Source organism: Engraulis encrasicolus, chromosome 5, assembly GCF_034702125.1.
Source record: "Engraulis encrasicolus isolate BLACKSEA-1 chromosome 5, IST_EnEncr_1.0, whole genome shotgun sequence".
Lineage (NCBI taxonomy): Eukaryota > Metazoa > Chordata > Actinopteri > Clupeiformes > Engraulidae > Engraulis > Engraulis encrasicolus.
This window is the reverse complement of record NC_085861.1, coordinates 40,750,834-40,765,421: the sequence shown is the minus strand read 5'-3', so window position 1 is coordinate 40,765,421 and position 14,588 is coordinate 40,750,834. Positions and strand designations below refer to the sequence as shown.

Below are 14,588 nucleotides of genomic sequence, written 5' to 3'. Positions count from 1 at the left end.
AATACATTGCTCACCACGAGTGCGTTTTAATATGCGACCTTGCCTCCTCCACTTGCCTCCTCCACTTGCTTCTCGTCATGATGACATCACTGACAACAGCATTATATTTCAATATCTTGCAAAAGCTCAATTGTAAAATCTTTTTCTCATTTGCAATTGGGATGGTGAATGAAAAACAGTCCCTCAAAAGTTGTTGTGGCGAGGCTGACAGCTGGGAAACTTTATCGTTTTCTCCACGGAGGAGGGGCCAGGAGGCGGGACGAGGAGACAAGCACAAGTGGAGGAGGCAAGGTCGCATATTGGGATGCTCACCACAACAACATCGTGAATCTATGGAAATAGTGTAAACATTGTGTATTCTGTTACTTACTTTAAATACTAGCGTGTGGATACAATGTAGTTGTCCCTGAAAAAGTGTGGAGTCTAGCCCACGTGTTACCTCTAAACCAATGAAATGCAATGCAATACTTGCTATGATAATAGGTGCGATCGAGATGTGTTAACGCATGCATGCGCATTTAGACAGCAATGCACCCTGGATGGAAAATGCTGCATGACGGTTAGATTTCCTGTCAAACTTCGAAATTTCGTCGACGTTGCGTTGACGAGGTGACATGTCACATGGTGTAAAACTATCGCGGGATGAATGTGGCTGCAGTCAGATCTTGCAACCTCTGCAGTTGCTTATCCCCTTCAACGCTCGTCGGCGCTCGTCTGCGGACTGCCTCCGAGGTCACGCGTCCATGAACTGGTTGGTCAACAACTCACTCACGTGTGTATATGGGTCTTGTCTCACACCTCTACACAAGTTTGCGCAGGTCCCCACTTCAGCTCCTCCTCACTGCCTGTCCCCCCACTCATCACACGTGGTGTGTTAGTAGAGCAAACCGGTGCGAGCTCATCGTCTCGTTCATATTTGTGGCCGACTTTAAATGCGCTGTATTTAATAACACCCACATCGTGACAACAAGTTCTCGCTGACGTCCGTTGCGCAACATCGACGCTCGCAATGAAGTCGTATGCGCTTAATAGGTGCGATCGAGATGTGTCAACGCATGTATGCGCATTTAGACAGCAATGCACCCTGGGTGGAAAATGCTGCATGACGGTTAGATTTCCTGTCAAACTTCGAAATTTCGTCGACGTTGCGTTGACGAGGTGACATGTCACATGGTGTAAAACTATCGCGGGATGAATGCGGCTGCAGTCAGATCTTGCAACCTCTGCAGTTGCTTATCCCCTTCAACGCTCGTCGGCGCTCGTCGGCGGACTGCCTCCGAGGTCACGCGCCCATGAACTGGTTGGTCAACAACTCACTCACGTGTGTATATGGGTCTTGTCTCACACACAGACCTGTATTAACCTAGACTGGCAATGCCCCTCGAAATTTTCGGATTTCTCAGAGCCTCAGAATCGTAGTCCGCCATCTTGGTGGAGACTCCCGTAATTACGTAATGACGTCATGCACCGATGGTTTTTTTTTTTTTATATATTTTTTTTGCAACACTGGTTCACTAGTTAAGTTGGACCAGAGCCGTATATATCTCTATATACGGCTCTGAGTTGGACCAGGCCATGTGTAACTTCTTTAGAACAATAGCTCTAGTATAAATTAATGTTCTAGAAAAGTCTCGCTCTCAAGTGGCTCGTTATTTTCACAGCTGCAATGTGCTGTGCCGTGTTGTTGCTAGGTTACCTTCAGCGTCCTTTGGGGGGGGGGGGTGTATTAATAATAGCACAGTTACCGGTAGCTTCACTGAAAACGTACGGCTTATTTAAGAAATATACATAGGCCTACCACAGTTGTCATTACATCTGAGTTAAGTACATAAAATAAGCTTTACACACGTAAGCATGGCCGATTCAGTGTCACAAATATCCACAAACCTGCAAGCGGCAACGAAAACAGTCGGCTTCAGGGTTGCCAGATGATACTGATTATTTTCGCCCATTTTTACCCACAGACCGCCTTCCTCAACGGCCCCAATTGGGCGGGAAACCGCCCGATCTGGCAAGACCGCTCAACTTCAGGCTCTCTAATAAAACCTTTGGAGGTAGTGAGGGTTATTTCATTAGTGGAGTGAGAATTTAGACGTTACGACTTGTCAAAATCTTACAAAAAATGATTGAAACCCACTTTGATAACGTTGTAATCGCCGTTTGAAATCGTATGCATTCCTATGGCTCACAGCTGCGGTAGTCTCCACTAGGCGTGGCTACGTCTGTGGGGGGAGCCCACAGGGCGCGAAAAAGGCAAAGATGGCTGCGCCCAGTCAATCAGAAAAGCTGCCACTGGCTAGAACCGCCCATTGCCAGTCTAGGTTAATACAGGTCTGTGGTCTCACACCTCTACACAAGTTTGCGCAGGTCCCCACTTCAGCTCCTCCTCACTGCCTGTCCCCCCACTCCTCACACGTGGTGTGTTAGTAGAGCAAACCGGTGCGAGCTCATCGTCTTGTTCATATTTGTGGCCGACTTTAAATGCGCTGTATTTAATAACACCCACATCGTGACAACAAGTTCTCGCTGACGTCCGTTGCGCAACGTCGACGCTCGCAATGAAGTCGTATGGGCTTATTCTTGCAGTGCGACATCATGTGGCGACTTCACAAAGTCAATCTTTGCATATTATAATAATGGTAAGGAGGGCCCAGCAGGTCCACATCTCGAGTTTACTGTTGGTATTTTATACCTTAGGTGATTTAGTACAAAGAGAAGCTTTAGGATACATATTTGGGTGATTGAATATACTGTAGGCCTACCACCAATGACTAAATATAATCCACTTACAAATGCATTTATGCCAGTGTCAGTGCAGGTACAAATGTCACTGGTTCAAGAGCAGCCCACCGAGCATGTGCTCAGCTGAGAGCATGAGCATTTCATTATTTATTCAGCATTGTTCTTATTCAGCACTATAATGTTAACTCAGGAATATTGTGTTGTCATCACCTTTACAGTTGAAACCCACACTGTAAGAAATGCAGTGTTATCTCAACACTCAGAGAGTACTCCAGGAGCAAATACAATCTAGATTGGTGTTAAAAATGACTATGTAAGTGTTCAATTAACACTGCATTTTTTTACTGTGCAGATGTATTGTTCTGATGGGAAAAAAATACATTGATTGGGAGGGGTGAGGGGTGTTCACGCAGGCATGGCTTTTAGGGTGAAACAGTTGGTTATTATTGCTCGGCTGATGTATATTTTTGTCAAATGTCAAGTTTCCTGCTTGTGACCCACTTCTGCTCTGCTGTAAACAGCGGCCTGTGTTTCAAATGTGTCCAATATCCCCCTCTCACCCATTAACATGCACACACACAAACACATATGCGCGCGCACGCACGCACACACACACACATATGCGTGCGTACGCACGCACTAACACACACACACACACACACACACACACACACACACACACACACACACACTGCTATTCTCTTTAACACAGTGGCAGGAAGTTTTCCAGTTGTCCACATATCCGCAGTGCTTCTGAAAAAGAATGAGTGAGGCACAATTGCAGAGGCTGCTTCTGCTGGTGGTGAGGAGAAGAGAGGAGAGGAGGAGGAGAGGAGAGGAGAGGAGAGGGGAAGGTGGGGGGGTTTACTGGTCGTTATTCCCAACGTTCACACGGTTCCTCTCTGCCTCCGACCTACCTCCACACTGACCCGGAGCGAGAGTCAACCGGCCATAGCAGAGACGGCTCTACATCTCTACATCACAGGAGAGGATAAAACATCTATAACCATTCGTAGAAAGGACCCGCTTTCTCCTGAGACAGAGCCTGTTTTGGGGCTGCTGGTGGTGGCGGGTGGGCCGCATTGGGGACACGTCGGGGCTGCCTTGGTGGCACTATGCAGCTGCCAGGGACGGGGACAGTGGCCTTACTGCTGTGCTGGTGGACCACTCTGGGACGAGGTGAGTCAGACGCCTGTTTCCTCTGATCCTGCTTGAACCGAGCGAGACCAAGTCATACGGTAGCTTTTGAGGTACAGACAAACACTGGAGATGTTGGTTCTTTATTAATGATTCCATTTTTATATAGTATTCTTGATTGTGGTTGTTTTAGTGATTTTGGGTCATCACATTTTTGTTGTTGTTATTATTGTTGTTGTTGTTGTTGTTGTTTTCAGGAGATATTTATTGTTAATGTTTTATGGGACAAACTATGAATTTGAAAGACCATCTATATGGCACCAAATTGTGACATGCTTAGTTGCTTCCCAAAAAATAAGCACATGGAATGCTTTTATGTAGGTTAACATATATTGTGTTTCGAACAATGTATGAAAAATCAAGTCTCTGTCTGTGTCTTCTGACTGCTGGGTAGTATTTTTTAGGATCATGTGTTCATTGCACCATGGGGGCTAGTTTGTTCCATTGTTTCATCTCCACCTCTAACTGTGTCCTCATTGTCTAGCACACACCTGCCAAGTCCATTGTGCCTCTACGTTCCCCAGTCACCACGGTTACCACCGTCCACCTTTATCCCCTCCCATTCCACTCCATTTCCTGTTTCTATTCGCCTCTCCTGGAAGCTTCCTGTTTATGTCAGGCCCCCGATTTCCTGTTTCCTGCCTGGTTCATGCCAAGGGCACACCTTTTCATGGCCTGCTATGCGCACTGCCTTTTTGCCTCTCTCCCTCTAATGGACCGTTGGATTTCCTTTGTCCAGGGAGGGCTATTCATAAATGGAGCAGTGTTGAGAGATACTGTCAGCCATGTTTGTCAAACTGTAATTTTTCATCCATTTTGCACCCTCTGTGTACGTGGACTCTGTGAAAACGTGACATTTTATAACATTATGTCTAGCTCTATTTAGTTGGTTTAAGGTAAACCAGTGACAAGTTGGGCAACGATAAACAACACTGTGCTTGAGGCAAACTCTGTCAGAGGAAGAGGTAAATCAACCTACATTTGCACAAAAGGAAATTCTCTCTCTCTCCCTCCCTCCCTCTCTCTCTCTCTCTCTCTCTCTCTCTCTCTCTCTCTCTCTCTCTCTCTCTCTCTCTCTCTCTCTCTCTCTCTCTCTCTCTCTCTCTCTCTCTCTCAGGCTCCTCCCCAGGTGACCCCTGGGCCCAGTGTAAGAGTAAGTCCTGTGAGAGCAAGTTTGCGGATGGGACGTGCAATAGGGAATGTGCTGAGCCTGACTGCCTCAGGGACGGCTTTGACTGCATCAAAGAGGAAGACAAAGGCCACTGCAAGTAGGGAAATATCCTGTCCTGTCCTTAGAGTTAATATTGCAGTGGTAAATCAACACTTAGAGAATGGATTTATCATCTTCCAAGGCAGTGGTTCCCAACCTCTTTCTTAAGGGACCCATGTTTTTACTATTGTAAGCTTTGGTGACCCAACCACGCGAGCGCCCGCATGAGAAGGCCCTCTGCTTCCTGCGAAAACTACTTTTAGTTATATTATTCCTAAATTCGTCTTTGGTCAAATATAGAATAAATGTTTAATGTAGCACTTACAATGTGTTGCTTCTATGCATTTATTAGTTAAATGCTTTGTCTTTTATTCAACATGGGCTATATATATTTAAAATGAAACCCCTTGAAATCAAGAGGGCTCCGCGACCCCCTGTGGATCTTTGGCGACCCATAAGGTGGGTCCCGACCCATAGGTTGGGAACCACTGGTCCAATGTGTATTTGATCCTGTTATATTCTCTAAGTGTTAAATTAACACTGTTTTTTTTACTGTGTATGATCTATTTATACATGTTTTACTGTAATCAGTAAATACCCTGACTTAGAAGCAGACAAGAAATAATTACACAAATATTAGACTGGTCTAATACCTATATAATATACATGTAACAGTGTGGCAAAAAAAGGTTGACACCAGAAGGAAAGGTCACACACTATTGTGTTTTTGGACTGCCTTTAACGTTGATTACTCAGCACATTTAGCGTTGCATTGTTTCAATAAATATCTGCAACGTCTGGATTTATTTACATTTACATACTAGACAGGTATAATACGATTTACAGTATAATGTAATATCAACAGTATCCTGTATCTTATTTCATATCTCTCTATGACGCTTGATGCAACTTTTTTCACACCTCCCTCTTATTTTTTCAGAGCAGGCCATGTCCATTACTGCAGGAACCACTACGACGACTCTTTCTGTGACCACGGCTGCAACAACGCCCCCTGCGGCTGGGACGGCAGCGACTGCCACGCCGATCCCGTGTGGGCCAAGGGCACCCTGATCGTGCACGCCAGGATCCCCTATGCGCGGGGAGGAACCTTCCAGAACAACTCTCTGCTGTGGTCCCTGAGCGTCCTGCTGAGGACCACGGTGAAGTTAAGGGACCGGGCACCACTGCACCCTTCTAGTGACCTCCTCAAGATGCAGACCCAGCAGCTCACAGACCTGCTGAAGCCCACCGCACCTGCCACCAGCGAGGGGTGAGAGACACTACACTAGCATGGTCTTGTGTAACAGAGGCCAACTAGCAGAGTGTGGCGTGGAACGTTGGTAAACCTCCCTCCCGAAGCCTCAATACAGTGCGGTAGCGTTGGGCTATCAGACCGGGACAAACCATGCGGGAACACCTCCGTCACACTTATACACAAGGGTTCATATTTAGATTTCCAGCATGATTTTGCCCAGCATTTAATCAGACATGGTCCAGTAGCAGTGACACAGGCTCTGTCCAGCTTGGTGATGTGGTGGAGTAGTCTGGTGTGGTCTAGTGGCTACATGCGAACCCTATACTGTACAGATTTTGTCCATGTGTCCTTTAAAACCTTCTCCCTCATACCCTCCCTCTCCTCTCCTCTCCTCTCATGTCCTGTCCTCTCTTCTCTCCTTTCCTCTCCTCTCCTCTCTTCTCTCCTCTCCTCTCCTCTCCTCTCCTCTCCTCTCCTCTCCTCTCCTCTGCTCTCCTCTCCTCTCCTCTCCTCTCATCATCTTCGCTCTCCTCTCCTCTCCTCTCCTCTCCTCTCCTCTCCTCTCCTCTGCTCTCCTCTCATCATCTTCTCTCCTCTCCTCTCCTCTCCTCTCCTCTCCTCTCCTCTCCTCTCCTCTCCTCTCCTCTCCTCTCCTCCAGCTCCCTGTTGTTCCTGCAAGTGGACAACAGACCCTGCCTGCAGCAGCCAGAGCCCACCTGCTTCCCCTTCGCCCAGGCGGCCGGCCGCTTCCTCCAGGCCCGCATGGCAGTGGGCCGCAGTCCCAGCTCCTGGCTCCCCGAGGTGGGGGCGGTCATCCAAGTACTGGGAGTTATGGAGGAGCTAGGGGACCGCAGCGAGAGGATAAAGCCAGACAGTATGTTGTTCTCTCATTTGTATTACACCCACACAGTAAAAGAGTAGTATTTCAGAGTATACTATAAATCCAGACAGACTGTGCAGAGTCAAATTACTACAATGTTGTAGCCTAGCGAGCTAAACCCATACAGCTGAAAGCGGGAGCAAATTCAATTTGCGGCCTCTAGGGGTGTCTAGATTTCTAGGCTAACAATGTTGAGTAGAATTAAATTTTTGAAAAAATGTGAAATTAGCACTATTTTGAGTGGGACCAATCTGAAACAGAGTTGATTTCAACTCTTTAATAGTTTTACGTATTAACACTGGTACTTTTGTTGTGCACTGTAGCCTTCTCTGTACAATGGGTATTTTTAGATTATATATAGGCTACAACTAACGGCCTTGGTCCCCACATTTGAACATGCACAATGCCTGTTTTGCCTACCTCTGTTTTCTGTATTGAAAGGGCTTTTTGTTTCGAGCTTCATACAACAACATCCTCTGTTGGCTGTATTTGGTCAACACTTGTCAGCATTTGGCTGCATTTGTGTTAACACTCTGTCAAGTTTCTGCTTGCCTCAGTGATTGGCTCAATGGTGGGCTTTGACTAAAAGCAAGATAACATATTAATCTAAAGTCTACATCAGTGTTTAACTCCAGAAATATTCAATAAAATGTGGTTGACATCAATTTCAGGGTAGCTGGCATCCTGTAACCCCCTCCCCCCTCCACCAAGCAATCACCCAACATTACAATCATTCAGTTCACCAGCACACTGTAACCCCCAAAACACATTTCCCTCCCACCAATTGATACTGTGCTTCGCCGTATCTTTATTCAAAATCTATTCCAAACCACAAAGTTGTAATGTAAGTAAGAGATTATTGAAGGTTGGTACTGTTTGTCCAGGATGAGTACTGTGTCTAAAAAGACAGAGTGCACGCCACATATAAAACTTATTAAGTTGGGCAGGTGCTAGACCAAACACATGTGACATTGCACTGTGCTGCAGGACTAATTGTCCAAATCATTGTGCCATTAAAGTCTAAACACTTGGTGACATCAGCATTGTGGGCATTTTATCATGTCTCTTTGTAGTTATGTGCTTGTATCTAACACACACGTCTCTCTCCTCCTCCACCCAGCGTCCCCAGTGTGGCTGTGGCCGGTGATCGGGGTAGCCGTGGGCCTGGGACTGGTGACAGTGGTGGCGGTGGTACTGGTGGTAGTGTGGATGCGCAGGAGAAGGAGGAGAAGAAGAAGAGAAGGAGGAGGAGGAGGAGGAGAGGAGGAAGAGAGGGAGCGAATGCGCCATCGCTCCAACGGCACCGATAACAACAACGGCAGCAAGGCCTGGGTGGATGCGGACGGCGTTGGTGAGGAGAGAGGCGGTGGTGGGGGGCGTGGAGGGGGTGGTAAAGGGCGGCGTGGGCACGAGAAGAACGGCCTCCTGAAGAACAAGAAGAAGAAAGGGAAGGAGACAGGGAAGAAGAGGCGAGAGCCGCTCGGAGAGGACGCCATTCGCTTAGGGTCAGTGCGCCGTTTTCTATTAGCATTACATTTAGCAAATGTTATTTAATAAGAACACATGACGTAATAAATGTATTAACCAAGGGAATCTGTAGCAAAGGGGAGTAGAGTTTCCCCACTGCCAACCTTTTTGGGGTGGCAAACTCGGGCTCTGTTCTCTACACCAAAGAGCCTGGCTCATTTGTGTTACTGTCAGACTGCACCCAAAATGGTAGTGATTGTCACTCCATCACAGGTTCCAAATAGGACTTGTGACTATAATATACAGCATGGCAAACCAGGCTGTTACATGGAATGTATAGTCTAGGCTTGCACCACAGACAAAGTCACAGTGCTAAGCCCATCTCATGGCTCGCTAAACTCGCTCAGTGTTGTAATTAGAGGGCAGGGCCTGGCCAGATTCATTGCCCAGCTACAATTATCCCCTATGGTGCAAAAGTAGACCAACCCACCCAGTAAAAAAAACATATTCTGCCAGTAGGTTTTGGTCTTATTTTACTAGGCTGGTTTGGATAGGCTGCTTAGGCTTCAGTCCTGAGTTTTTTCAGAGTGTCTGGCAAGGATTCATCACTGACTTGGCGTGACAGTAAGATTCTCTTCCCGAAGTTGTTGTGCATAGCAGCATCTTGCAGGACCAATCAGCGAACAGTGCAAGTGTTTGTGACAATTCAAATGTAGCACACAAAGACGTACACGGCACGTCGTCATCCCTCATGAACATTCTTTCTGAACATTCGTTTTCTGATTGGTCCTCCTGTGAAATGCTGGAAGACAATATCCTGTTGGGAGGGTCAATACCGTGGCCCTCTTGTTATTCTGCCACACAGGAAGTTACAGTGCCACAACAAACATGGCAGACAAGACTGATCTACAATGCTGGAAACCACTAACAACATTATTTTGGTCAAACTTCCTTTTTTGTTTAGACTGGAAATTGGAGTTGTGAATAACACACTTCATTATTGCTGTGACCTACATATTTTGCTTCTTCCAAGTTAGAAAGCCCATCCTCATTATTACATTTTGTACATACAGTACGTATAACAATTTGTACTGAATGAGCAAGACTTTTTTCTTAGGTTCATTGCTTTCATAGCTGCTGCACTTTGTCTATATGCAGGGCCGCTGACAGCTTTTTCCGGGCACGGGACAAAGTAATTTGAAAGGGCACCCGATCCAATACATACAATGTAATGAGGACCAGATTTTAGGCCTTCTCTCCCTGGGCCTGGGACAACTGACCCCTTTGTCCCCCACTGTCGGCTTCCCTTTCTTTAAGGCAGACAGACTGCACTGGATAGGCTATCAAGTTATGTGGGGAGGCCTCTCGAGTGTGTCAAGAGCATCTGAATTGACCCTTTGCCCTGTTTTTCTCTCAGACCTCTGAGGAAGGATCTGGACATCGGAAGTGACACGGATATGACCCAGAGCTCCATGGAGGATGTCAGGTACTCGCGGCGGGACACGTCCATCCACGACCACCGGACGCCTGAGCAGAAAAACTTCAGGCTGCTTCAGGCCCCTAGCCACGCACAGTCACCGCTGCAGAGTAGGATATCAACTTCAGTTCAACAAAAACTTGCTTTCTTATTGTCTCAAATTGTCTCTTTTACTTGCTAGCAGTACAACACAATCATGTCAATTGAGTCGATTATCAAACGTTTATATATTTTAAACTCTAATACTAAATCCCTAGATTCAAATGTTCATTTTAATTTAGATTTTAAAAAGACTATTAAAAGTAACCACAGCATACCAGTGAAGTCTTGGGGTATAATAATACCACAAGTTCCAATATAACTGTGTGTTAATTGTGTTTAATGCCTCTCTGAAATGGTTTCTCTTGTTTATAGCTCCCCCAAGAGGCTGGGACAGAAATGCAACTCCTTCACACCAGAGAGCACAGACACCAACTAATGTGAGTCAATAATTAACGGGTGAACATACAATTTCTGAATAATTAATTATTACTCAATGTGGATGTACATTTAGTAAGCAGGCTCTGTTCTGGATGGCTCTGCTCTCAAAAAACAACATCATTAGCACAAATACCAGTAAACCCCTTCTGCTTGACTTTAGTGTCTTTTTCAGTGTACAAATCTGCTCCAACCTTTGTGATGCTGATTTAGAGACAATCCTTTAGCTTGTTTAAGTCTATGTATTAAAATAAAATATTAAAATATGTAAACACATTATGTAAAAGTACCATTTTCCCTAATACATCACTGCTTGGTTCCAGTATGTTAGCAATGGTTACTCTGTAAACTGCACCGAATCTAACATGATACATGAAGCATACCATTAATACCAATTGTATATTTATGTCAACAGGTTGCTCCAGTTCAGTGGTGTGGTCCTGACGGGTCAGTGGTTCTGATCCGAGCCGTACGGAGCGGACTGGACAGGGTCGTCCTAGAACTCCTCAGAGCAGGGGTGCCTGTCAACAACACGGACCACACCGGTATTGACCATTCCATCTTAGGGTGTGGATGTTTCAGTATTTCCTGTATTCAGAAAATGCAAGGCGGTTAGGGAGAGAGATATCCTGCAGTGTGGCCCAGACACAAAATTCACACTTTTACAGATTCAGTGAGAAAGGCCTTTAATCAGTAGCGGCTCTAGACCAAAATTACTAGGGGCGCCAAGGTGGGGGGGCCAATGTGTTTGTAGGGAGGCAAATATAGAGGAAAAAACTGGTCAAATCAGTTATTTTATACATGGTCCTATTATTTTATATATTTTATTTTTTCCCATTTATTACATTTCTGTTATACTTTAATTTATTTCCATTACAAATCTTTGGCTGTTCAGTACATGGGGCCATAACAGGGGGCAGTAGCAGTTCAGCAGGGGCACTGGCCCACCCTGGCCCTCCTTCTAGAACCGCCAATGCCTCTATCATTTGTTTCATAACAATAACATGCAAAAGATTAATGTTCTTATCCCGACCCCCTTCCGTTAGTGCGTTTACAACTCCTCATAAAACCAGTTCTTCACCTTCAGTGCACAGCACACAGCGTTTTACGACTTGGCTGAAAGTAATCATTTGTTTAGCAAGTGGGAGTGCCCTCATGTTTATCTGCAACATTAGCGGAAAAGGCATGATATCATTTGTGTGCAGTTGGGGAGTGAACCTGCATAATATTGTTCTACCTGTCTGGTTCCCTCTCTTTTTCTCTCTCTCTCTTCACATCTCATATATCTTTCCTTTGCTTTCTTTCATTTATTTCTTTATTGCCTCTCATTCCTTTCCCTTCCCATCAATGCTTCCTTTTTTGCTTTCTATCATTTCTTCACCCCCCCCCCATCTTTGATCACTGGTGTGAACTGAACTCCCCACTGCTGTCCACTGCTCTGCTGTCCTGCTCTGCTCTCCACGCTGCTCAGACCCCTTAGTCCCCAGCTCCGATGAGGCAGACACAGAGCAATCAGAGCAGACCGAAGAGCAGACTTAGCATGCTGTAGCCAGCACCCAACAGATGTGAACATGCCACTTTTAACTTTTCCTTCTCCTTTTCTCTTCCTCCATCTCTGTCTCGTTTCAAAAAAACATCCTCATCTGACTGCACCCCAACGTACATTTCCTCACCCCATCTCACGCCTCATGCTCCCTCTTGCCACAAACTCAAATTGTCTCCATTCTTTCACATGGTGCTGGCCCACTTTGCTATTCACTCTGTATATATTTCGCTGCCCTCCCTCCCCCTCACACTTTGATTAAATGGTGTTGCCTCTTCCTCCCTCCCTCTCATAATGGACCTCCATCCATTCATTCTGCTTTACTTGACCTGACCTTCCCTTCCCTTCCTCCACCCCACCCTAACCCCGCCGCTCGCTCTGTCTGCCTGTCTGTCTGCCAGGGAGATCAGCCCTGCACTGGGCATGCACAGTAAATCACCTCGCCCTGGCTCGAACCCTCATCCGCTACGGGGCCGCCGTGGACCTTCAAGATAACAAGGTACGTTACTCTGTACATTTGTTATTATTACGTTTTTCCACATATCCCCTGAGGTGTGCTTGCATACCCCTAGTGGTACACATACCCCTGGTTGGGAAACAGTGGATTCATGAGCAGCAATCAGTGTGTGTGTGTATGTGTGTGTAACAGGAATAATTAAAAGAATAAACACCCGTTATTCACTTTTCCTTCCTCCCCAACACATACCCTCCCGCCAACTCATCCCACATCTCATCTCATGGCAGAGTGAAACGGCTCTCTTCCTCTCGGCGCTCCACGGCTGCTACGACACGGCCAGACTCCTCCTCCTCAACGGCGCCAACCAGGAGCTGTGTGACCACCGCGGCTGGCGGCCCCTGGACGTGGCCCGTGAGGCCATGCACCCCCAGGTGCTGGAGCTGCTACTGGCTCACAGGGGCCCCAGAGGCGGGCCGGGCCCGGCCCACGTCTCCCCCGACTGCGAGGTGCTGTGGGACGACAGGGGCTTCCTCTACTCCCCCTGGGCTGCCGCCGCGGTGCCCTCCCTGCCTGGCAGGAGCGCCTCGTTCTCTGGGTCCATATCGCCAAGAGGGCTGTCCACGCCTCCGCCCAGGTACATTTAAAAAATGGGGGCATTCACTGTATCAGCATCACTGCAATGATGACAGACGGTACAATATTCACTGTCACTTTGGTAGAGGTTATGTGATCGTCTGAGTTTGTTATGTTTGTTTGTTCATTGGTTTGTTGCATTTGGTGCATTTGTGTCCACCAGAGGGCGGAGGTGCGCTCTCTGAGCGCTTTTCTAGTTCACATATTCTATTCATAAAACCTGAGCGTATTGTAGTCTGCTTAATACTTTTCAACACTTCAATTGTTAGTGCTATTTTCATATTGATATGAACCTTTCAGTTGCCTTTGAGCACAATATAACGTTCTTTCTCTTTCACAGTAACTGGGGTATGATCCCTGTTCAGTGTCCCTCTCCTCAAAATTGGCGTCCAACACTCCAACAGTCCGCCACAGCGCTGGTGACACCCCGCATCCTCGGCCGCCCACCCAGGCCAATCAGCACACTGCAGGAAGTGACCTCAGAGGCCGAAGAGGAAGAGAGGGAAGCAGCCCGCGACCGCCAGGTGCCCAGGGCAGTCACACCTCACTCCCATTTCCTGTCACCACAGCCCGCGCCCAGACAGCGCTCCTTTTCCTGCACGCAGCACGCTTTTCAGCGGCGTTCCAGCGGCAACCCAGGAGAGATGATGCTGTCCGTCGCTCCGCCCCTAGACAAGGCAGCCATTGAGCAAGTGGAAAAAGCCATTTCCCCGCCCCCGAGAGAGGCACCCGTCCAATTAGATAGCAAAGCCAGCATCCACATCCCTCCCAAACCCCCAGTAGATCTACCAAAAGATGTCACCATCAAAAACTCCAACCACAACCAAAAGAATGAAAAGGCCAATTATGAAAATGCTGCTTCCTCTCAGCCGTCAGTCGTTTAAGTGATATATGCAGTCACAATGAATGTTTTTTTTATCATGCTGAAATGGACCCAAATTAAGCTGTATAATTTATTTCCAGTGAAGAATTATTTTACGTATTCTCCATTTTGTTTCAATTACTCAACTGTTAATAAACATGTTATTCATAAATGTGTCATGTTAAAATCTTTTTTAAAACAAATGCATCCATTTCGAGTAACTATGTAGAAGCTACTTGTGATATGAAGCATCTGGCCTGTTTTTTTTTCTCTCCATCTGAACAGGTGTGCAGGGAAAAGTTTCTGGTTTCGAGTGAATCTCTGTGGAGCCGGGAGAGCTATTTTTAACCGTGACAGGTGTTTGCCGGTGATAGCCAGACCGATCAAC

At 46.6% G+C, this 14,588-nt stretch overlaps 1 protein-coding gene across 1 annotated transcript; it reads left to right on the top strand.

Annotated features, from left to right (window-relative positions):
- Positions 1-3,646: 3,646 nt before the first annotated feature.
- notchl (notch receptor, like) lies at positions 3,647-14,366 on the top strand. Its single transcript, XM_063199380.1, has 11 exons — positions 3,647-3,921; positions 5,057-5,207; positions 6,090-6,419; positions 7,064-7,278; positions 8,405-8,789; positions 10,169-10,338; positions 10,643-10,707; positions 11,121-11,250; positions 12,650-12,747; positions 12,993-13,339; positions 13,679-14,366. The coding sequence occupies exons 1-11, from the start codon at positions 3,858-3,860 to the stop codon at positions 14,220-14,222; spliced, it is 2,499 nt and encodes an 832-aa protein (XP_063055450.1). The 5' UTR covers positions 3,647-3,857; the 3' UTR covers positions 14,223-14,366.
- The last annotated feature ends 222 nt before the right edge of the window (positions 14,367-14,588 follow it).

What these genes read in the sequence shown, in the direction of transcription:
- notchl (XM_063199380.1), top strand. Translation starts at nt 3,858, where the DNA reads ATGCAGCTGCCAGGGACGGGGACAGTGGCCTTACTGCTGTGCTGGTGG. An exon ending in GTGGACCACTCTGGGACGAG is followed by an intron (nt 3,922 to 5,056) that starts GTGAGTCAGACG and finishes TCTCTCTCTCAG; the next exon opens with GCTCCTCCCCAGGTGACCCC. An exon ending in GAAGACAAAGGCCACTGCAA is followed by an intron (nt 5,208 to 6,089) that starts GTAGGGAAATAT and finishes TTATTTTTTCAG; the next exon opens with AGCAGGCCATGTCCATTACT.